The sequence below is a fragment of the Phyllostomus hastatus genome, unplaced genomic scaffold (assembly GCF_019186645.2).
Source record: "Phyllostomus hastatus isolate PE091 unplaced genomic scaffold, TTU_PhHast_1.1 phas_scaffold_501, whole genome shotgun sequence".
In the NCBI taxonomy this organism is placed as follows: domain Eukaryota; kingdom Metazoa; phylum Chordata; class Mammalia; order Chiroptera; family Phyllostomidae; genus Phyllostomus; species Phyllostomus hastatus.
Genome location: NW_025334033.1, coordinates 47,256,018 through 47,280,369, shown reverse-complemented (window position 1 = coordinate 47,280,369; position 24,352 = coordinate 47,256,018). Strand labels below are relative to the sequence as shown.

At 51.5% G+C, this 24,352-nt stretch overlaps 1 protein-coding gene across 2 annotated transcripts in view; it reads right to left on the bottom strand.

Annotated features, from left to right (window-relative positions):
• Nucleotides 1-24,352, bottom strand: part of SUSD6 (sushi domain containing 6) — a 92,845-nt gene that overhangs the window by 5,013 nt on the left and 63,480 nt on the right. For both annotated transcript variants that reach the window (XM_045822515.1, XM_045822516.1), the window contains exons 3-5: nucleotides 5,689-5,886; nucleotides 4,569-4,707; nucleotides 877-1,304 (exon numbers count right to left, since the gene is read on the bottom strand). In XM_045822515.1, coding sequence (XP_045678471.1) covers nucleotides 877-1,304; nucleotides 4,569-4,707; nucleotides 5,689-5,886 — 765 coding nt within the window. The remainder of the gene's footprint in view (nucleotides 1-876; nucleotides 1,305-4,568; nucleotides 4,708-5,688; nucleotides 5,887-24,352) is intronic.

The window sequence follows — 24,352 nt, the reverse complement described above, 5'->3', positions numbered from 1 at the left end:
CCTCTGGGGGGCGGGCAGGGAGGAGGTTTGTAGGTGCAAGGTCCTCACTGTCGAAAGGGAAACCTCTAGGCTTCTCTCTGCACCCCGAACCACACTGGGGCTTCTGTGAAGACTTTTCTTTAAGTGACAGAGTCGACCCCAACTTTCACCTCCCCAGGCCCCAGCAAAGGCAGAGGTGTCAGGAGGCGCCAACCTCGTCCCGAGGCTGCTGTGCCACAAAGGACCTGGCGTCTCCCGGGAGGCAGCGTGGCACCGAAGGGTTACACACACAGGCTGCGGAACCGGATCCACCTGGCCTCATATCCCGGCTCCGCCAGTTACCAACGGACGAGTGACTTACCCTCTCGGAGCCTCAGTTTCCCCTGTAAAACGAGGACAGTAACAATATCTACCTCTTAGGATCACTGTGAGTGTTAACTGAGGTGGCGTAAGAAAGCCAACTAGCACAGGCCCTGGCACACTCCTGTTTAAGAGGAAGCAGCTGAATGCTACGGAAAAGAAACAAGTGCCGGTTTTCTCTTCAATGCGACCCCCACGTACTCCTCGTCATTCCTGTCCTTTTAGGAATATGAGCATTACAAGAGGACAGACCCTCACCTCCACCCAGCTGTCTCCCCTTTGATCAGGCACCGCCCTGTGGGCATCATTTTTGGAGACTCCCAACTATGAAAATTCACAGACCGCGGTGCAAGCCTCCCTATGCAAAGCCCGAAGAGCTACCTGGAGCTGAGGGTGAAAGCCTGGTGTGCAGAAGAATACCCAGGTGTCGTCTTTCTTTGCCCCCATTACTCCAATCATCAGAGGGGCTCACATCCTTCCTTACTCCCAGAAAGGCCCTGGAGCCTCGGTAATCCGCGATCGGTGCGGCGCACCTACCGTCTGTGTAGTCCTCCGACGTGAGCGACAAAAGGCTCTGTATGTCACTGTTCTCTGAGTCTGGGGCTTCTTTGTGTGCCAGCTGGCTGCTCCCTGAGCCGGCCACCCAGGAGGAGGTGGTTGCCTGATGCACCATCACAGTCTCTGAGCCCCGAGAGCCCCAGGCTTCGCACAGTCCGGACTGCCCCGGGGCCTCCTCCTCTCCCCCCGCGGAGGAGCAGGCGCCCTGGTCCTGCAGCTGCTGCTCCCTGGGCCCGGTCCACCCGCCAGGCCCAGACCCTTCAGACAGCACAATCTGCACTCTGGGGTCGGCGGGCGGCACGCAGTGGCCGGAGCTGCCGTACACAGCCTCCTCGTACGACGGCAGTGCCACCTGAACTCCATCCACCACAATGGAGACCTGGTCCCCAGACACCCCTTGGTCACGCCTGCATCAAGAGGAGAAAAAGACAAGGGAGAATTAAAATGCACCGGAGACAAATAAATACCATAACACTAACAGTACCAACCATTTTTGAGCACTTACTACTATATGTCAGACACAGCACTAGGTGCTTTACATACTTTATCACAATGAATCCTCACCTGAGCGCTTTCAGGTAGAAATTCATCAAAAATGCAAATGAGGCTCAGAGAAGTTAACTGACTGCTCATAGTCACACAGCTGGTAAGGGAGGAGGCTGGGATTCGAATCCAGTCCCACCTGCTCCCAGAAGCTGTATTCCTAACCTCTGGACAGGCTGGTGCCTCGCTCTCTGGTCCTGTGCAGAACCAGGCACCGAGGGACCCGGGACCAAAGCCGCTCCTTCGGCACAGCCGGGTCGGGAAGTGAGCACATGATGGCTGCACACGCCTGCGAATACACCGAAGCCACTGCTGCGGACTCCAGTGAGCGCGCGGAGTGATCTGCACAGTGAGTCTCCCTGAAGCTCTTGTTTAAAAGGAGAGGGAAAAGCAGCACTATGGTCTGGAGATGGGACAACAGACTTGAACTCAAAAGAATTTTGTTCTTCTGACTCAGCCACTTTGCTTGCCTGTTATTATTAACTTTGTGAACTATTATATGTGAACTATAATACAAATATAGAAAAGAACACATAGAAAAATGTGCTACTCCCTGGTGTATTCCCAGGGTAACATTGAATAACCCCTACCTAGGTCAAGAAAGAGAACACTGCCAGGTCCCAACACCCCCGTACCAGGCCGATCGATTCCCGCTTCCCGCTGCCTACTGTAAGTGACCAGCATCCTCACTTCCGCGTAAAGCGCTCCTTCGCCTCTCACTTCAACAGCTGTAATGCCTGCCCCGGAACCCTCCCACACCAGCAACTGGTTCTGCGTTTCTGCTCTTCATGTGAACGGGGTGCACAGGAAGTCTGCGTGTGTGTGTTTGCGTGTGCGTCCAGTTTCTTTCCCTCAGCACTGTGCTTACGGGATTTATTCAGGCTGACACCGTTCTGGGGACCCCTCGTTATACACACACCCTTTTTTGCTACCTGAACCATTCTGAAAGTAAGTTGAAGACACTGAATGCAAACCTCCCACAAACCTTGTCTCCTACACAGCTACGGTATCATTCCACCCTGGAAATTTACCGTCGGTACAACACTGTCACACAGATTTCCCCGACTACCCGCACGCGTGTCCACATGTCCACCTGGGCTGTTGTCTGTCTCCCCCCAGGACCAATCAAGGGCCCGCACCACACCTGGCCGTCCTGGCTCTTACTTCCGCTACTCTAGCACAGTCCCCACAGCTTTTCCTTCCTGGCGGCGACATTTTCTCTGGGCTGCAGGCCCGCCGTCTCCGGGACTGTCACTGTCCCGCATTCTGCACTCGTCTGACCGCTCCTCTGGGACGAGGCGTAGGCCAGTGTGTGCTGGGCCACCACACGGATGGTGCGTCCTGTCCTCGCGGGAGACGCGCGGTCTGCGGCGGACTGCACTGCTGCCGGACTGTCACCAGTTCTCCCCCCTCCTCCACACCTGGAGACGAAGCCCCGGCCGCCCGGTTCGGACGGCGCACACGCGGTGAGCACGAGGGAAGTGGCCCTCATAAAAGTACTCGGAGGCTTCTGGGAGGAGGGCGAACTTTGACGGCACAGGGGCGTAGAAAGCAGTGTGCGTTCTGCCAGGTACTCAACCTTCACTGTCCAAAATGATTTTTTGTTTAAAAAGTAATACATAAATGCAGTACAAACTTTAAATAAGGTCTCATATGAAGACCAAATCCCCCTTCCACTCAAGTCAGGCAAAATCAGCCAGTTACTTTCAACAGACTTACTAGTTAACTACAAGGGGGGAAACTCCCTAATGTGAATAAAATGCCAAACTGACCAGCTTGATTTTATGTGGAAATAGCTGATTCCTTCAAGTAAATGGCCCCTTCCAAATCCTCTTTATTCTACTAATTGCTTAACAACCTCTCAAAGTAGCTGCTGCCCTTCCCCTGCAACAAAAGAAAAGAAAAACCACACACGGTGCACGGAGATTAAACTGAGCCCGGTCCTCGTCTGTAAATCCCAAACTAGAAGCATTCTGTTTAACGTGGTGCGGCCTGTTCCGCCCCCCCTCCGGCCTGGGAGTGACTGCAGTGAGTGACCACAATGAGGGAGGGCGGGCTCCGAGTCCACAGAAACTGGCCCCGAGAGAGGGAGCGTTACCGCAGAGGCCGTGGCAGCAGGGAGAGAGGCCCGTCCTCAGGGACCCACTGGGGCCACGCCCCCCAGGTGCCAACCCCTCACCAAACACACCCACCCAGTCTGGGGTGAGCCGTGCCTGACGCACTCAACCAGAAAAAAGTCGGGCAAGAAAACTGGTCCCCTGTTTCCAGTACACGGTACAGTGCACTGGCTGCACCTAGTGTCAGCCCAAGAGCTTTACAAAACACCAGTGCCAGGTCCTCACTCCAAACCCAACACACCAGGACAGCCAGGGATGGAGGCCCGGTGCCGGAACTTGTCTGCAACCCCAGCAGGAGCCTCTGCACACATGGCCAGGGCTGGAAACCAGGTACACGGGGCAGCGACCTGGGACTGCGCGCCTGCCTCGGAGCCACCTGGAGGGACTGCGGGACCCATCACCGGGCCTCCACCCAGCGTTTCCAACTCAGTGGGTCTGGGACGGGGCCTAAAAGTGTGCATTCTTAAAAGTTCCCAGGTGATACCAATGCCGCTGGAGCCACACTCTGAGAACCACTGACATAGGGAAAAGGACATGACTTTGGAGTTGGACAGATAGTTGTTCAAAACTCAGCTCTGTCGTCATCTAGAGCAGGGGTGCCCAACCTTTTGGCATCTCGGGGCCACACCGGAAGAAGAGTTGTCTTGAGCCACACATTAAATACACTGCAACACGTAATCACAAAAATATCTCATAATGTTTTAAGTAAATGTACGATGCTGTGTTAGTCCCCATTCACAGCCATCCTGAGCCGCACACGGGTTGGACACCCCTGAAGAGGGATGACCTTGAGTAAATGATTTAACCGCTCTGAGTTTTCTCGTCTGCGGCATCCCCGTGAGGATGAAGACAACGTATGCGAAGCAACCGGCACGGTGCCGGGCACATTCCGGGCATGAACGAGCCCCTCCCTTCGCCAGCACCCGCCTAGCAGAGGCGGGCGGACGTACCAGCAACCCTCTGCCAGTCAGAGGCCAGTCCCCATGGGGAGGCCCGCCACCCCGGGCTCACCTGCTGTGGTGGAAAGACTTCAGCTTTGGCTGCAACAGCACGAACAGCACCACGAGCAGGAGAATGAGTGCCACGGAGCTGGCGGTGGAAGCCACTATGGACAGCGTGGGGGACCCGAGTGATGTCTTGGTGTCTTTCTCTACAGAAACAAGTCATTGTCAGAAGAGGTTTACAGCCAGACACACACAACATGAGTCCCACAGCTGATCTTACCAAGGGCCCCTACCATGCAAGGATACGCCACAGCCAGGGGCCTTGCAGGAGTAACAGTACAAAGCACTTTACACACACACAAGGGCAGGGGCTGTCTCCCTGCCCCACTCCAGAATCTAACATCCCTTCACCGTGGGCCTGTGACAACCGCCTGACCCCTCACTTCATGAGCCGCTTCTGGTGATGCCCCCCAGGAGCCAGCTGGTAGACACCGACTGTTCAGTGGACACACTGGTCCACCGTTTTAAGTCCCACCCGTCTTCTCTCCACGTGACAGGAAAATCTGTAAGAACTGGGCTGTAGTAACCCCCATTCTAAGACCCTGTAGCTTTAGTGGTAATGCTCAGGCCAGCCCCCACCCTTCTCTGGCTGTGACAGCCTCAGAGCCCAGGTGCAGGCACAATGATGGCTGCGTGACACACTCTCTCCTGCAGGCAGCTGGATTTTCCTGTCATGCACGACAGCAGGTGGGAGGGGGCAGGCCTTCTGTCCAGCTGGACTGTAGCTCCATGACAAAACAGTCCGTTACCATTCAAGAAAAAATAACATAAAGGAGACGCTACAGACGGTGTCGGCATTGTGCTCCTGTGCTGGCAGAACACAGTCAAAGGTCACCGGCACGTGGCTCGGCAAACATGCAATCATGAGCAACAAAGGGACCTTATATAGCAGAACAGATGCCTTGGTAAAGCCACGGAGCCCCTCGGTGGCGCGGCCAAACCACAAGGCACACGCGCCAGCGACCCGGAACACCCTTCACGGGGACAGGAAATCCCAGGTGAAGGGAGGCTGCAGGGCCTCGAAGGGCCTGTACTGCCCCATACCACAGGGGACGTTCAGGGGAAGCGGGCGCCACTCCCCTGGGGTCAGAAGAAAACAGAACCCCTCTCCCATCGGCCCAACTGACCCTCATTAAGATGGCAGCTGATCTCCATGGCTGGTTTCCACTCGCCATTCTTACACGTCAGGTACTTGTAATCGCCCTTTAACATGTAGCCTTCGGCACACAGGTACTCGATGACACTGCCAGAGTTGAGGGGGTCTCTGCAGGGCCGGGGGTGGCAGACGTAGCCACCATTCTCTGGCTCCGGGGGCAGGGAACACACTGCAAAGACAAAGAGAGAGCGATGCCACGGTGATGAGGTTTTCAGGGGGAGACCCCCAGGGACTCAGGACTCAGTTCTAAAGGCCTCAGCAAGAAACACGCGAGGAGCACAGAGCCAGCCCCTCAGAGAGGCTGCAGGCCCGAGCCTGGGCGTGCAGGCTGCCACGAGAGAGGGATGGGCACAGGCAACAATGGAAATTCGGCTGCTGGCAAATTCCCCCGCCTCTCCTCACTATTCCGTAACTGCACCCGCGACTGAACGGCAGACTCTGACGAAGTCCTGCACTTACAGAGATCTGGCACCTAATACAGTTTTAGGAGCCCTACGGAGACACACAAGTCAGTGAAAGCGGACAGAATACTCCGACCCTGCCCGGGGGAATGTCAGCCTTGTCTCCAGTATCGATGCCAGGAAGGACTCCACCATGCGGCAAAAACAAGCCTCCTCGGTCGCAGAGGGGGTTTCTGACGGCTTTCCTGGGAGCACCTCCCACTCCCTGACTCACAGTCACTGCACCCCTTGTCCCAGCCCACAGCAAGTCCCACCTGCTTACTGAGGTAGGACTGCCTAGTTTTAAAAGCACTTTCCACAATACAACACACACATGATGTATTACAGAATTGTACACTTGGGTCTTACATAAATTAACTAATGCAACCCCAATAAATTCAATAAAAATATTTAAAGAAAAATAAAAGCACCATCACCTCCTATCCTATTAATTCACTCTGATGCTCCATGCAGTAGGGGTCATGACCCCCTTTGAAAATGAGGACACAGGCCCATGAGAGTTAAACGACTCCCAGCCAGGGAGATAGCAGACTAAATGGCAGACCTGGGGGCAGAGTCACGTCTTCTGGTTCTAAAACCTGTGCCCTTTTTCCCAGCAGACACTGCTTCCACCCCATGAGCTGAGCAGGCCTTTACACAGTGCGTCGAGTGCATCATTCAGACAGGTCAGTTAGGGGGATGGCAAGCGGTGCCTAGGCATGGTGGGTGGGAACCCCAGGGTGGATGAGCTGCAGCAAGGATCAGCCCAAGGAGCTAGAAGGCGGACTGTCTGAGCAGCCCTTGTGAGGAGAAGGCCAGCCTCTGATTCCACAGCCCACCCTTCTGACCCTGGACGGATACAGCAGAACTGAAGTCCCCAGGAAGTGAACGAAGAGGTGTACTGAGCCAAAACGGGAGGGGCACAGTGTGGGCGCTCGGATCGCTGTTTGAAAGACTAAGCTGGGGGAAAAGACCCGCTGGCAAGATGGCCAGGCATCCACAAACTTGACCTTTCCAAAGATAAAAGATGTGTCCAGACAAGGACCTGCCCCCACTCTGAATACCACAAGGACCTCGGTGTGAGAGCAGGAACTGTGGGTTGCCTTTCTCCGCAGCCTCTCACGGATCTGGAGTCTGTGTCCGTCCCCGACAAGGCCATCTCTCGCTCGGAGGCCCACCCCCCACTCGCACTCAGAGGAGCCCCGGCAGCCCCTCACCTCACGCCTCTTCCCTTCCACCTACAAACCGCCACTAAGCAAGCCGGCTGCTGCCCAGGCTGGGGGGTGGATCCAAGTCTAAAAGGAGAAGGCAGCTCCCTGTCCTCAAGCTGCTTATCACTAAGATGAGGACAAACTCTGTTTTTAAAGAGCTATTAACAGAACAAAGCTGGGGTGGGTGCTGCGGGGATGGGGAGCAGGCGGCTGGGCAGCTTCTCTGAAACCCGCAGATGAGCCTACACGAGTTTCCGCAGTCCCCTCTCGGGGTGAACCTCCTCCAGGCTGTTCCCAAGCCACCCACCTCGCCCAGAGTCATGAACAGGAGGGAGACAGATGCAAACGCTCCCTCTGGTGCCTCTTTATACTTCAGCCAAGTGGTTCAAAGAGCTGGCCAGCTGAATTTCCAAAGAAACCTCAGCAAACTGCCTCACCCTCTGCACTTGCCCTCTTTTGTTCGGGCAACAAGCCCGCCACAAATCCCTCCCGCTCTCCTCCAACTGTGTCTAATTGGTTCATTTCCGCTGCATAATTAATGCCGAGCACCCCAGGACAGCTCCTGAAAGCAGGCAGAAAGCAGGCAGAACCCATGCACGGGTCCAGTGTGCTGGGTAAGATGCCCTCGGGGGAAGAGCTGCTGAATCTAAAGCCACTCCTGCTTCACTGGGAATTTCTGCCCTTAACATCCGCATCCTCGTAGAATCTTTGAGCGAGACCCTGAAGGTCACCTGGCACTCACGAGTGAAACCTGCGAGGAAGTGACTGGCAATTCAATTTCATTTCAACTAATATTCATTAACTACTGTGTAGGGGTCACTGCCCCACACTCTGAAAAAGGATAAAAACACTTCGGGTACTGGTAGCCAAACAGGGATATGACAAATAAGCACACACTTACATTTTGAAAGTTATTTTCTTCATGGCACCTGATTTTGTGTCTTACTTAAGGACACGTCCCTACTCTGTAGTTACAAAAACATTCTCCAATATTTATAGATTGGATCGGTTACACAGATAATAATACTTTTATAGGGAAAAAACCACAGGAAGCATATACACATGGAATAAGATTTAAAAGCCAAGATGAGTGTACAGGCCAAAGGAAGTCCTTCTCCTGGTCCCTAGTCACTCGGTTCCTCTCTCCAAAGACCCTGTACCAGCTTCTGTATTCTTCCAAAGATATCCGACACAGATTTATTCTAAGACACATCAAAGGATGTAACTGGTGCCACAAGAGAGGGAGCTCAAAGCAGATCGCATCCGGTGTGGGAGAGACGAGGGAAGGCCCACCGCAGAAGCAGCATTTCAAGTGGGGCTTCAGCCCCTTAGGAGAGAGGGCAGCAGTCTGAAGCACATGCACTGACTCAGGAAAGCGAAGGTGAAGCCCGGCATAAAGGGGAGCCTCTGCAGCATCTCGAGAAGGGCAGCTGAGTCCGACAGACGATGGCCAGAGGGAGAGAGAGCCTTTACAGTGAGTCAACAGTATGGCTACCCTAAGATGGTAAAGTCAACTGCACAGAAATCTTGTATGTTGACCTGTGAAGGTCACACAAAGGAAACAAACTAGAGTATATGAGCTCCAGCATCACGAAGAGGCCACCCACCCCCACCCATTCTTTCCAATGAAAGAAATGAGGAGGACTCAGAAGGGAAAAAAAAAAAGCCATTTACGACATCAAGAACGCAAGAAAAAAAATGGCCCTCTTGCTCAAAGAGCACAGTGGGAGGGGCCTGGCAAAGGGCAGGTGTTGGCGAGGACCCTCTCCGCGATGCCTGGGGTTAACAGGAAAGAGAAGATCAGGAATAGCAAATAAATTATCCAGTGGCTTCCTGAAGCTACTGTTTTGGGCAAGAGGCTGACTTAATCTGAGCATCAGGCTCATTGTCTGACAACCCCAGGTCCGCAGAGGGAGTTTCAAGCTCTGTTCTTAACCCCAAGAAGACAATGAACTCATCTGATTTGGCAAAGCTGCCTGACTTTTAAGAGAGGGAGAAAGCCAGAAGATAGAAATTTTCAGGAAAAAAAAATCAATTCTCCTCAGCTTCCTTCTCTGTTTTCCATTATCTCTTACAGCCACTTAGGCCTCCGGCGCACACAGGAAGCAGTGACGTAACTCTTCAGGGACCCGGCAGCACGCCTGGCACCCGGCAGTCATGCAGTGACAGACCGTCCGTCCAGCTGTTGAGGGTGCAGACAGAGGAGACGCAAAATGCAGCTGACACTTCCACCTGAGTGAGCGTCGTCACCGCAGGCTCAAACCCTCAGTAGAAACCAACAAGAACCCTTGCAATCTGCCCTTCAAATGTTTTTTGCATTTGTTGTTTTGGAGACCAGCTTTTTAGGAGGAGGAGGCAAATTAAAACAGAACAAACCTTCATAAGACTGCATAAAAAGCCTATCAAAACAAGCTCCAGGAGAGACCAGGGGGTCACCATGTTCAGTTTAACAAACTGAACTCGAGTCCCTTCAAAATCAGAGTGGGGAGGAGGGCGTGTGAAGCTCAGCTTGAGGAAGGGAAGCAGACGTTTAAATACCCAGCACATTTTTAAAAGGTCTCAGCCGAAGAGGTGTGTGGCCGACGACAGGTGTGGAGAACACACGGCAACTCCTGCACGACGTGACTGAGGGCGAGCATGAGAGGCTGTGTCCGTGTGCACTCACCCGTCTGAAATAACGCCGTTTTAGACAAAACCGGTGCGGTAGAACTCGCCCGGGCACGGAGAAACAGGTTGCTGGAAAAAGTGTGGCTGGAGAAAGATTTCCTGGGAATTTAGGGGAGAAAAAGAAGTTCCCCAAGCCCAGCTACCCACATGGCAGTTGCAATCATCAGGGGCAGAGCTGAGGTAGTACTGTAAGTGTCCCTATTTGGCTGCAATCCCACCAAAGGAGTAAAGCAGGCCTCCCCACACAAGACGCCAGAGGAAGGCCATGGAACGGAATGTGACAGGACTATGCCCTCAAAAAGCTGGCGGTCCCAGGAGGACACAGACACGCTCACAACAAACTACAACGCCAGTCAAAGAAGGAAATGTTCAAAGATGAGCTTTCCTATCAGCCTGGGCGACCTTCCGGGCAGACACCTCATTCACCTGAGCCCTGCCTGCACCCAGAGGAAGGGGAGCGCTCTGGACAAAGACAGGGAACAGAGCGGAAAATCCCAAGGGCAGGAAGCGGCGGACAAACCCCACACATCTAAGTCAGCGCTGTCCAGCATAAAGACAATGGGACTACACAGGTCATTTTAAATTTCCTAGTAGCCACATTAAAAAGGTAAAAAGAAAACAGGTAAGATTTATTTTAATAATATATTTTATTTAACCCAATATATATGAAAGATTACTGGTTACACCTCAACATGCAATTGACATAAACATTTATTAATGAGATAATTTATATGCATTTTGAGTAGGCCTTTACAGTTACAGCACACCTCAAATCAGAGTAACCACATTTCAGGTTCTCAGAAGCCACATGGGGCTAGTGACCACTGTGCTGGACAGCACAGGTGCTCGGGGCAGGGCGGGTCTGTGTCCAGGACCCGAAAACGGGGGAGGGACTCGGAGCCACACCCAGGGCATGGAGCGTCCAGCCCGACAGCAGAGATGGACAGAGAGGGCACTGAGCGCTGAGGGTCCCTTCTCGTTGTTTTAAAAAGCACCGCTGTGTGCTTGCTCTCAAAACCTTTTCTTGGTATATGAAGGTCCAATTTCTACTTCTAGCCCTAAATGGTGTGTTGGGAACAGAGAGAGTCAGAAGAAAAGCAAGATGCAAACTGAGAAAAAAGGTGTTCAGGAGAGCACGTGTAGGGGCTGGCGGAGGGACAGGACCTAAGGCAAGGAAGATAATGACCATAAACAGTGCATTAATGGGCCAGGAACTCTCTCTGTACATGAAGCAGGTGCTGTATTTTCTTCATTTTACAAATAAGAACAGGGAGTCTCGGCTGAGTTGAGCAATTTGCCCCCACCACACATTTGTAAATGAGGAGGCTGGATTCCACAGGCACTCGGGCTCCTGAGCTGCAGGCCTGAGCCCTTCGCTCACCTGGGCTGGCTGGGCAGGACGTGGCTCCAGGTTCCGCTGAGGGGCTCACCCTCTGTGGCTTTTGTAACATCTAGCCACCGTGTGTGTGAAAGGGAAAGTCACGCTATACACTGCAAAGAGGCTGGTTCAACAGGGAGGTGATTCTCGTCAAGAAAGTTTGAACTGAGCATGCCAGACACAAGCAAACAGGAGTCGAGGATAGAAAGGTGATGGATGTAGTCACATCCGATTAGTCAAAAGGTTTCTTCTGAGGCCTCCTTTAAATCTCAGTAATAACATATTTATCAGCCACCTACCACACACCAAGCAATAGCCTAAGCACTTTCCACATATAACTCATCGTTAGAGCTTCACAAAACCCCAGTAAAAAGCATATACATTAGACAGGTGAGCAAATTGAGAGGTGAAGAAACTTGCTCCCAGTCGCTCAGCAGGGGGCGGTACTTGTTCAGGGTCATAGCAGCAGTGGGTTGGAACAAAGAATTTCTGAGCACAGCCTCTCCTCCCAGTCCCACATCTGGGAGGAGAGCCCAGTGGCAGACAGTCTGGGTACAGCCTGTGGACACTAGCCACTCTGGGCCTCAGTTTCAGTACATGAAGGCACTGAACCAGATGACCTCGGCAATCTCTTCTGGCCTCTGCAAATCTGTCTGAAGCGGGGCGGTATCTCCACCACACCATCGATAAGAGTCCTACAGCCACTGTGGTTTCTGAATTGAGCACAGAATGAGAGGCTTAACCAGAACATCTTGCCTGTGCAGAAGCTGCTGCATCCGTCAGGGCAGGTGGGAACAGGGAAACAGGCAGGAGGAGCTCCATTTCTCAACAGGTAGCCAAGGGCTCTCCAGTCCATGGCTCTCCCTGGCCGTCTGCCTTCCTGGCGCCCGCCCCACTCAAATAGTCGAAAGTGTAAAACCGGCCGCAGTGAGAGGGAAGAGACGATTTCTCACGCCATTTGCAACCTTCCTCTTCTCCACAACACAACTTCCCAGCAGTCAGACAGGAAGCTCATTGTCCAGCCAGGATTCCTTCTCTCATGAGAACTTCCCACTTGCTGGGGGAGGGCCAGCCTTCCCCAGAGGGTGGCCCTGAGGCAGGGGTGGGAAGACAGAGGGAGAAACCGCCCTGGCTTAGGCTGCCTGCTGCAGCCTCCTCGGCCTCCATCCCTTGCCTGAGACAGGCCCAGCCCAGCCCTGCAGCTCACAGGTGGGTCTGGCCTCAGAGCCCATCCACCTTAGTTTAGGTCCCTCCACTTCACAGGAGGGGGAAACGCCAGTCAGCAGCTTCAGAGCCAACGAGAGGGAACATTTTCTTTATTGGACCCTGGCCCAAACAGGAAAACTCCTGTCACCCGGAAGCTGCCACCAAAGTCCTTAGTCATTCTGAAAGAAGAAATGCTGTTTCTCTCTGCAGCCTGGAAACCCTGACCTCAAAGCACAGGCGGTCAGCTGGAACCACACCCATCTGTCAAGCTTCAGCCCTGTCGTACGCCAAGAAACCCAAGCCAGCCCAAAAAGAATGGCCAGAGGGAATTAAGCGGCCCAAGGTACTGCTCACCTGCAGGGGCCGAAAATGGGAGCGCCCAGGCGTGTTCTGCTCTGACAGTTACCCACAGTGTGGGCTTGTGTAGGTCTTCCCACTCCTCAGTTCCCTCATCTGCAAAATGGAGACACGAAAGGTGTCTCCCGCACAGGGCTGCTGTGCAGATCAATCATACCTGTGCAGGTAAAGCACCTGGTGTTGGGTCTGCAGTTTTATTATCCCTCTGTGTCCTCGTAGCGTCTCCTTCACTCCTCTCTGCGAACTACCGCCACATTGTCTCTGCAATTACTTTCTCATAGGTCAGTCCCTCCCCTACCCCTCTACACCCCACACACCCACCCACCCACCCCGCAGGGCAAGCATTTGTTCCGCTCATTTCTGTATCTCTAGTTCACGGCATAGAATCTACACAGAGTAGATGCTTAGTAGGAAACTACTTATCTTGCAAAACTTTGCCCACATTTCAAGGCACTGTCTTGTTTCCAACAGTAAAGGGTCACATAGTTTCTAACTTGAGATAAGTGTCAAGAACAGATGACAGCAAAGAGACCCCCAGGATCATGGCTGTGGGGTGGGGGTGAGGTGGGGGGGTCAGAGCATGGTCCTGGGTGCCAGGCAGGTGAGTCTGGGTTTGACCAGGGGGCTACTCTGCAACCCTGTCGACTGCCTGAACTCTTCCGAGCCTTACTCTTCAACAGCCCACACCTGCCCCTATGAGGCATCTGCAAGGACAGAGAAAACTGCCCTTGAAAGTGTCTGCATCTTGCCTGGCACATACCAACCACTGACAGCTTTTGTACATTTATTTTCACACAGCACAAACTAAACCCTTACCTCTAGTTTGTGGAATGGGGTAGGGCAAAGAAAAGAAAAAGGATTGTTTCAGAAATTTCTGGGTATCTGGAGAGGAAAGAAGCAGAGAAGAAAGCAGGATGAGCACTCTGGGAAATCGTGCTTTGCTCTCCCCTTGCTGCAGCTCAGTAACATGCCAGCTCCTTTCCTTACTTCCCTTCTCAGCAGAACAGACTGGGCTGCTCTTGGCTGACAAACGGCTTACTTCCACATGGCCTGTTACCCTCCCACCTCGGCGTGTTCTCGCAGCTCAGGAACTCAGGGGAGCAGGCTTCCAGGTAGGGCTGCACCCCCCCCAGCCCCTCTACTATATGACCGCTAAAAGAAGGGTGGGCAGGAGGACCACTTTCATTCATTTGTCCACGGTAGGCCTGGGTCACTCAGTGTCTACAGCCGCCCACCCAGTGCCGTGATCTACAGAGCAGAGCACACAGCTGTCCCCCACTCTCATTCCTAGGATGCTGGGGTGACGGCAGAGCTGGGGAGCCAGGCCGTTCCATGTGCATTAACAAACATTACTATGTCCCCCTTGACAGTGCTAGTTAAAGGATTAAGAGAAAACAAGTGACGTTCATTTACTTCCTCATCAGCTACTGCTGCTTTCTGGTTTCTCTTCCTTTACCCTATCATGGAACTAAGCTACACTTGCATTTGCTTTTCCCCTTAGAATTCCCACATCCAAGAGGATGCAGGCTGGTCCTCTGGAAGAAGAAGGTTCTAGGTATCTGTTTAAGGTACTATTCAACCTCAGAAGGGTGAACAAGTGATAATTTAGGAGTCTGCCTTGAAGTTCAAAACAGGTTAGGACTCTCAGTCACAGCTATGGTTTCACTTCCAGCTCCACAATCTAACTTTAACTCCTAATGCCAAATCCAGTGCCAAGAACACACAGTAGGCCTCCAAGAAACACAAATTTAAATTTAAAATAAATTTAAAGATGTCTGATATTCAACAGGGTAAAATTGAGGAATAGAGTTAACATTTATTACCAGGCACTACACAGAGTACTTTATATATTTTTTATTTTTTTTTAAGATTTCATTTATTTATTTTTAGAGAGAGGGGAAGAAAGGGAGAAAGAAAGGGAGATAAACATCAACGTGAGAGAGAAACATTGATCAGTTGCCTCCCTCATGTGCCCCGACTGGGGACCGAACCCGTAACCCAGGAGTGTGGCCTGACCAGGAATAGAACTGGCAATCTTTTCTTTTGCAGAGCGACACCCAACCAACTGAGCCACATAAGTCAAGGCTATACTGAGCACTTAAAAGTTGCCATCCTATTTACTTTTCCTGCCCTGTGAGGAAGGTGCTATAATTGCTCAGATGAAGAAACAGAGGCTTTGAAAAATTTAGGAATGGCCTGAGGTTACAGGGCTACTATGTATTGAGAGTCTAAATTCAAACTCCGGCTTGTCCTTCTATTAGAGTTTGCAGAGCGGAGCACAAAGAGAAAAAGCCCCTTCTGGTTACATATGCCACTGAGAAAATCTAACCCAAGACGCGCAGAAGTGTAACATGGGGTGAGGTGTATCTGGACAAAAGCTGCAGTGATCCCGTGTGGAGAAGAATGTGGACTGGTGAGTTTACTTGAGCCCGGAGGATTTGGCTCAGATCTCAAATGGGGCCACATTTTTCTAGAGAATTTGGAGGGAGAGGAAGGCAAGACAGATAGTTTCCTTCACTAACCTCTGAGCACTACAAACAATGGAGCTATTTAAGCATCACAGACACCAAAGCTGCAAGTGAGAAAGGTATAGGAGGGTTTTCAGCTGCGAACACAAGTCTTCCAAGGGGGTTATGTGAGAGGAAGGCCGCCACTCAGCACAGAGGGGCCTGCGACCTAGATGTGTGCAAAGGGCTGCCCTTCCGCCAGCCAGCTGCCCGGCACGCACAGGGTCGCTGGGGTGTCTCTGCCGCAGCCCAAAATAAACAGCCTCTGCCACGAGCCACCGGACAGCGACTGAGGCAGCACTTCGCTCCTCCCAGGTGCTCACAGGCCACGGCTACGCACCGAGGTCTACACAGCTACCCAGAGTGACAGGAAGTAACTGGTCAACTCCAGTTAGGAACAGTGGCAGAAATCTGCTGAGGTGATGGCCTAAAACCAGCAAAACACCATGTGGTCTGAAAAACACTTACCAGACACTGAGGGGTAAAGGTCTAAATGGACTTTCCTGAAGAAAGAGATGTGACTGGCTCTCCCGGCGACAGAGCAGGTGTGACTACCAGACCTCGAGGCGGAGGCAAGCCATGAAGTAAGCCCTGTGCGTTCTGTAGGGGCTGGCACCAGATCTGACCGGGGAGAAAGGGACTAGGAAATATAAAAGGGAAAAGCAAAGGTGGGGTTTTCTGAGAGGAGAGGGGTGGAATGAGGCTGCCAGGGCTAAGGGGCTTGCCTTTATAACCTCCGACACCAACCAAGAGAAGGACCACTGACTAGTGAGCATGGGTACGTGGAGTCGAACGTTACGAAGGCCACTCTCTGATGGGGACACTCTTCCTCCTCTGTCGTGTCGGGGTGGGAGTCCCCTCTTTACAGCGCCCGTCTCAAACTCCCCCTTCCCATGCAGCCACCACAGGAAAGGCGGCTTCTCACACCTTGTTGGTTTCCTCTGAAGCCCCCGGAGGGGGGAGCTTATCACCTGTGCTACCATCAGCTGATCAAGGGCAGAGAGGAGTCTAAACTACCCAGGGTTTTCGGGTGTTTTTTCTGTGGGTTTTTTTTGTTTGTTTGTTTTTCCACTTCCCTACTTCTAAGTATGTGGGTCTTCCTAAAGATCTGGACCGTACGGGGTAAGGACGGTCAGCCCAGGGGCTGCGTGCCACAGAGTACTCCCAGCAGATCCCTTTCCTCCACTCAGACGAGAAAGACCCTCTCCCCTCCCGTGAATTCCTCCCACATAGTTTCCTGAGAAAGCCTCACTGAAGCTTCTTTAAGGGACTTTAACAACAACAGGAATCCAAATAAACCTGCCGTGAGTCCAAGGCAGGGCACCTGGCCCCCAAGGTGCTTTCCCACAAGGCTGGGGCTCGCTGGCCTCTGAGGCCAGCCTGCGTCCTTACCAGCCTGGCTCTAGCATACTGTTGTGACTCCTTGGTCATAACAGAGCGACCTCAGGGCGGGCATTCTAGTAAGGATCGGCCCTTGATCGGGACAGAGTACGGGGCAGAGTCCCAACCCTGCTCTATTGGTCACACTGAGGCCCATGGCTTCCCCTTTTCTCTCCTGACCTTTGGACTCTTGACTCTGGCGAGTCACTTTGACCTGTCGGCGATTCCTGGTAAGTCGGGGCCTGTTGCAGCCTCACCCATTCCTGTATCAGCAGGTAACTATGTCCAAATGTCACACAGGTGAACAGAAAACACCCTTTAATCTTCTGTCTTTTAAAGAGTGGGTTTCATACCTTTCACCCAGAAGAGGGTAAAAACACGCACACGGGTTGATTCTCACTCTGTTTCACTGTCCTCGCAGGACCTCCTTCGTTAATGTAACAAGTGTCTGCCGAGCACCCAGCAGTGCGCCTGTGCATTGGACTTCACAGGGAAGTAGGGCTGGGACGTGTGAAGGACAGGACTCGGGCTGTGCCTGTGATGCAGGAGCTCGGGGAGAACGTGCACAGAGGAGATAAGGGGAGGAGTGAGGGCGGAGAAGCAAGAAGAGGTGGTGTGTGTATGGAGCCCAGCAAACGGCTCCCGGTTTAACCGGAGAACGCTGGGGACTCAGAAAATCAGGCTGACACCAGAACAAGGAGGGCCCTGGACACAAATCTAAAGAAAGAAAACCTTGGGCTCTTCTTCCATAAAACGAGATTTTAAGGACCTTCCCAATCCTAAAATGCAAAGTAATATATTGCTAATAATAAAATGGAAGTCTGTCCTATAGTACTAATCTAGCCAATGGAGCCAAACATATAAATCTGCCTGCCTACTCTGAAAACTATTTTTCAGTGGAGCTGGGGAGGCTGGTATGGTGGCGTGGGTAGGAGGACAGAGGGGAAAACTGTGAGTTTTCATCATGTTCTCAAGTTTGCCGGGAGGAGGGGACCAAGAAAGAACTGGAGGGACTGGACTGGAGCAGAGGAGAGAAACAACGATATCTTGTGGTCAGTTTCTTTTCCCAGGGTTCCCTCCCAGGGCAGCAGATGGCCTATCCTTGGAGGACTGGATCTCAAAAAGCAGCTGCTCCCAGGTCCTGACTCGAACAGCTGGGGTCACAGGACCTCTCCGCCGCGCTGAATGCCAGAAATCAATGGACTCCATTGTGCCCGTTTGCGTGAGTTCTCACGTCCAGGCTCCTCCTGCCCGACGCCTGCTTGGAACAGAGGGGCTGGGAAAACTAACACTACTCACTCTGAAAGACTGCGTCCTTGCAAATTAATGGAAGATACAGTATTACAAAGTCCTATTTTATTTAAATTACCTTGATTTTGCTAGGAAACTATTGAGATGCTAATTATCTGAGAGATAAAAGACTTTGCCCTTTATCTCTCAAGGGGTGTGGGGGGGCAGCATGGAGCATTGGGGGCAAAGGCGCAGATCATAACCAGTGGAAAACCACTAACTGCCTCTGGTCTTCTTCCTGCCCAAAACATGGAGTCTGGCTCCACCATACCAACAAAAAAGCAAGTTGGATGTTTCATGTCCTAGAAAAGAGGATAAAAATCCATAAAATGATATGTATGTACACAGAGGAGTGTAAGTGTATGATTACATAATTAGGCACATTAAAGTATTTATACTGCTGGGACTAAAAGCCCCCACTCAAAGGCATTCCACCAAAGTTGAAAGGGGAACAAGAAAACAGAAAATAAAGCATCTAATTGCAATCTCTCACAAAGCCAGACATCCCCAGCTGGTGCCACAGCTGAATTCTCTTAATTAACATGTTGTAATGGCAAGTATGAAAGACACTGTATGCTTATCAACTCCATGCCTCGGCCAGCCAGGCACGGGGGAAGCCTGCAACACTGCTCTAATTAAAGAGTCTTTTTCTCTATTATAATGGTACCCTGGTGTGGGGATGTTGGGGTTTTTTGTTTGTTTTGTCCTTAGAAACTTAGTTGCTTCAAGCACACACATACAATAAACTCTGTACCCACAAAGTTAGGTACTGAGACTGAAGAACATGGAAAGTTTACAGTCTAGGAGCTAGGTTATTTGTTGTTGGTTGTTCTTCTCTTACCACCCCCCACCCCCGCCAAATGTGGGGCTTTACCAGACAGAGAAGGCTAACAGTGTTTGACAGCTAAAATCCTAAGTTCAGTGTATCTAAATGGAAAGAAAGGTGACAGAAATCACCATGTAAACGAGTGCAGTGCCGGCGGAAGTCATGAAGACATCAAGGGCCAAAGGATGGACTCCGCATGGAGTCCAAAGTGGGTCCGCATGGACTGTGTGCCCAGGCACAGACTCTCGTTTTTGGTCAGGCCCTGCACGCTTACAAAGAGGGTTTTGTTTTGCACGACTCTCAGTCATACCAGAACCTGGTTATAGGTAGTCCCATTTCCCTGAAAAGGCCTCCCAAAGTCAAACAATAGGGTTTATAAGAAAGTCAGAGAGCCAAACAAGATTGTAAAATGCCTAATTATACTCTGCTTTTTAGATATAGTCTTGGACAATATAATTGGAGCATGTTATACATTATTCTTTAATTCGTTTTTCATCTTCACAACCGAGCAAGGCTCTTGACTTACAGTCAGCGAGCGTTCTGCTGGCACTAATGACTCCCCACTTCTGACATGCTCACTGAATTTCAGAATCTTTCCCTCAGTTATATCAGCTTTACAAAACCTACCCTCCTTGCAGCTACCATTGGCAATGTCATTCTTCCACATTCAGCTCATCCTTACAAAGTAAAGGCCCCAACACTCAGCTTACTGCCCCCGCATCCGCGGCCCCACAGATGGAGCAGGCAATGCCGTTCAGGGTGTGCCGCGGGCTGGCAGGGAGCCATACCTCAAGGCTGCTCAGAAGGTTTTCTCAGCTGCTGCGCTGAAGTCCAAATTCATTACACAAAGGCAACTGGGGTGTCGATTTACAACACGCTAAAGTACAGGTTGTTCCTAAGACAAATGTTTAAAAGCCGACTGCTCAGCATTGCTTCAGAACCACCTTGCAAACTACCAAGTTTGGATGTCTTGCCTCCTCACTCCCCTAGTTCCAAAGGCCCAGAATCATTTTGGTGAGCCTAGAAAAAATATATTTAAGTAGGCCCGCATACAAATGAAGAATGTATCCAGAACCAATAGCCCCTGGCACTCAGCAACAAACACACACCTGCATTCAACAAAGAAGCCAGGACTGCATCCAGGGCTCAGAGGTTTGCACTGCACTGAGGGAAGTCACGCTAGTCAGCACCTGCCACAGGCCTGTTACTCAGTCTGACAGCTCATCCTGGGTTTTCCCAGCCTCTGTGCCTTGTTGATGGAAAAGGCCTGTCACACATGCAATCAGGAATTCTTCGGGCCCTTGCAGATGCCTCCGGCCAGACCTTACAGCAGAATACTGTTAGTAAAACAATCGCTCCTTCCCCAACTGGGAGCAACTTGGCCTATGGGAAACAATCAGTGTGCCTGACAGACTGTGCAAGTGGGTAACGTGCTCCAGAGCTAGTTCATTTGTATTACTTGCAGCCTTTCTGCAAAACTAAATGAAACCATACACCCCAAATGACACAGAAGTTGCAGAACAACTAATCCTGAACTCTGGGCCTGCTGCTCTCTCCCCTCACCAATCCCCTCGATCTTCCCAGCTGGCCTCATCTCTCAGAGAGACAGAGAACAAAGGTAAAGACCACCGGGCTTTCTGCAAATGCAGCAGGGCCACTGAAACCCACGCCTTCCTTAAGGAACCGCCCTGTTACTCAACTGGAACAAAACGATTACTCAGAACAGTTGCAGTAGTTTATCTACCAGCCATCCAGAATGGAGTATCAGGGGCTTCGCAGCTTTCACCAAAACGGAGAGCACTGGTTTTTAAAGGCAATGACATGAGGCACACACTGAAGACTCCAAACTGCAAGCTCAGTGTTCCTCCCTAGCACCTCTCATGCACAAGGGCCCGAACCCCTCAGCTGCCAGTGAAGCCTCTGCCTGGCTCACGCCCTGGCCTGGCAACAGCTGCGACGATCCCCAAAGAGGAACTGCTCGCAACAGGGCTGCAGACACGGTCTGTGCCAGGGAGCTCAGGGTGGGTCAGCCGAGTGGCGGCCCGGCCCAGGCCCAGCAACTGGTACTGAAACTGGTTAATTTTCCGATTAAAGAACCTGGGCAGTACCTCCCATGACAGTCATTTCCTTCTCCCTCCTTCTCCTGGAAATTAGCAGATACTATGGAAAGTGTAACAAGTTTGTGCTTGCTTGTCTCTACCAATAATCTCAGCAAAAATCCATTTTTCACTAACAGCAACTACCAGAGAGACACACTCCATTAAGAAGAACACTTTCTGACTGGTCCTCTTTGACTTTACTAATAACCCAAAGTTACCCAAATTCCTCATTTAAAATTGTTAAGGGGGTACAGGGCACACAGGAAGGTGGCAGCACGCAGCACTGGCAGGGGTTTTGGAAACAGCATCTTTCACTGCTGATTAGGCATGAGGTGACTGCTGTCACCTGGGCCTAAGCAACAGCCCCTGGCCAACCACATTCTAAAATGGCCAGCTGGAGGCCTGGGGCCTGCTGCCCGTTATGCCTGGGCCCGCCGGACCCGCTGTGGGGTATGGCCTCCACTGATGAGGGCCTGATCGAAGCTTTACTGAGGGTGGCACCCGGTAGGTGGTCTCCTCAGCCAGCAACAACCGTATGGCCTGTGTTGCTGTGCCCTGCCAGGGGGAGCTGCCGAGGGCCACAGGGCACACGTGCTATGGGACCACGCTCACGTCAGACAGGAAAAGCCTTCCACCAGGCAGCACCTAACGCCACAACGTCCCTCCAAGAACTATGGATGAAGTGGGGCTCCCTCCTACTGCCCACCTAGAGGGCATTCCAATTTGCTTTGGTAGGCTAATATTCCCCCCAATACATTTGTTCCTCCTGATGCTCTCTTGCCAGAATATTTAAAAAGCTGCCAATGTCTTTCTACAAGTCTTAAAATGTGTCTACTGGATGTGCAAGACTCTCCATCATTTGGCTTCTTCCATTTCCCCAACATCAAGTCCCACTAGGCTCCCCCCACCGGCCTCATTCACCCATGATCATGGCCTCAGATCAGCCTCCTGCCTCTTCTCAACTCCTCTCTCTCCCCTTTCTCCAAAATCCTCCCATTTTTCCTCTGTTAACTCAAATCCAGCCCTTAGTGCAAGGCCTGATGGCCTGATCTTAGTGTTCTCTTCTATAAAAATTTCCTTCCTCTGAAGCAAAGCAGCCACGGCTACGTGATCGAGCACACAGTTACATATCTGTCCGCTACTGACAAATGCGAGTTGGTCCTGCCTCTCCAGGATACCATGAGCATCTCCAAATGGCAGAGAAGCCACCTGCATCAGCCTGGGCACAGTTAAGGCACTGGACAAATATCTGATGGAAACTGCGTCTTACAACTCGGACTGGATGCTTAAAAAGACTCCGGCTTTTGCATCCCATGGAGGCTCTTCTTCCCGCATTCCACTCCCGGACCCAGTCCTGGCAAACTCGGAGACTTCTGCCTGCAGACAGCCAGCATTCCTGCTTGCATCAAAGCAGCAGACAAAGGATTTCACAACACCTCCACACCCCTCGGCTCCAAAGCTCTTCAAGGGCACCCTGTTTAAACAAGACATACAGTATATTTTTGGGAAATGATGAAACAATTTCCCATAAGAGGCAAGAAAAAAAAGTCCCCCTGTGCAAAAAGGCTTCTTGGAAAACCAATAAAACAGTTTCCCTGCCAGGACCGAAAGAAAAGATCTGACATCCAGGCTCTTCATCCTTGGCAAAAGAGCCTGTTGGGCAGGGCACGGGAGGGACGAGAGGCGCAGGGTGAAAAAAGGAGGCAAGTGCTTACGACCAGATGGAGAACTCAGCCCAGTTTTCAGAGGTGGGGGCCCAAACTAATGCTTCATTCGATACTGCCCAAGGTGCTGGCGGGAGCTACCCCCTCTTCTCGTTCCCTTACATGCCTTAAACAACAGATGTGACCCTAAAAAGTTGGGTGCAAATGCAATCATTTTATATACACAGGAACACTTGCTACTTAAAAAACACAGTGACTCCTTTGGCACATGGTAAAATCCTTTTGCACTAACACTTTCTTAAAAATTGGGAGGGTTAATTTTGTATTTCATATATTTGGTTTAAAGATTGTTTTCTCATATATCTGAGTACCTGGGTTTCAGGGGAGAGAGCATGGGCAAACTAGGGTAGATCGCTTTTGCTTTATCTTCGATGCTTATCTAACTACTACTCGTGTTTCACTTTTAAAACTACTACTAATCAAACATTACAACATTAGCAGCACTCTTCAAGGAAGAACAAAGAAAAGCATCACCCACAAAGGAAAGCTCTCAGGTTCATGTTGGTATGAAGACCTAGCGTAAGCTAGTAACAGCATTTGTGGAGTGTTCAGGCCTCACTTCTTTGGCACAAGCCCGAGATTTCTCCTGGACCTGAGAATTCATACCCACCTGACCTGTCTGCGTGGACTAGAAGGCAGTGTGGAGCAGATCAAATCCCGACTTTGCTCTCACCAGCAACCTGAGCCCAGGAGTAACTAACTCTTCCCCTTTTGTTGTCGTATTTCCCCCTCCTACCTAGTGACCACTCTCAAGAACTAATGAAAGGGCCATAAACAAGCTGCGAATAAAGCCAGCTTTTTCACATGCAAGACTGATGTGAAGAAGGTTCCTGCAATCCTACAGTCTCCGGCTTGCTCCCCCGGCAGAGACTTCCCCTTCCCGGTTCCCCACCGCAGCCTTCGCTGCAGGCCAGCCGCCCGCCCGCAGTCTTTCGGGCAGAAGGAGCCCCTTTCCTCTGTGCCCGTGCCCGTGCAGACTTCTGCTGTAAAGCTCTTTCAGAAGATAAAAGTGAATCTACCTAATTTCCATCTCTAACAGATTTCAAGGGTTTGTGGAATTTTATTTTTTCAGGCTGCTGAAGGGGCGTCAGGAGGCTGGGTGTGGCTAACTGGGAAGAGCAGCACCCAGAACTCTTACAGTGAGCAGGGTCTGCCTGCCGGCAGCACTAACTCACACGTGTGAGTCGTGAACCACCTTTTAACTGTGCCAATCAGTTCAAAATAAATGTCCATTTATTATCATTCCAAGTGAGCACTAACTGCACCCGTGGGGCGAGGGCAGTGAGGACTAGGCGTTGCCATCCATCTGTTCAGGGCATTCCCTCCCTGCAGGCCAGACGTGAAGACAGTTCATCAGATGTCTACATCAGCTCCGCAACCACAGAAAAGAAATTCCCCCTCTCGCAGCTACTGAAAGAACGGGGCTGCAGAATGACAGGGACCACTCCTATAAGTAGAGTCTATGCAGAAGGAACTTATGGGAAAGGGAGGGAGATGCAGCAGCTGTCCCCCAACAAAGCCACAAGTGAAGCAAACTCTGAGCTAATGAA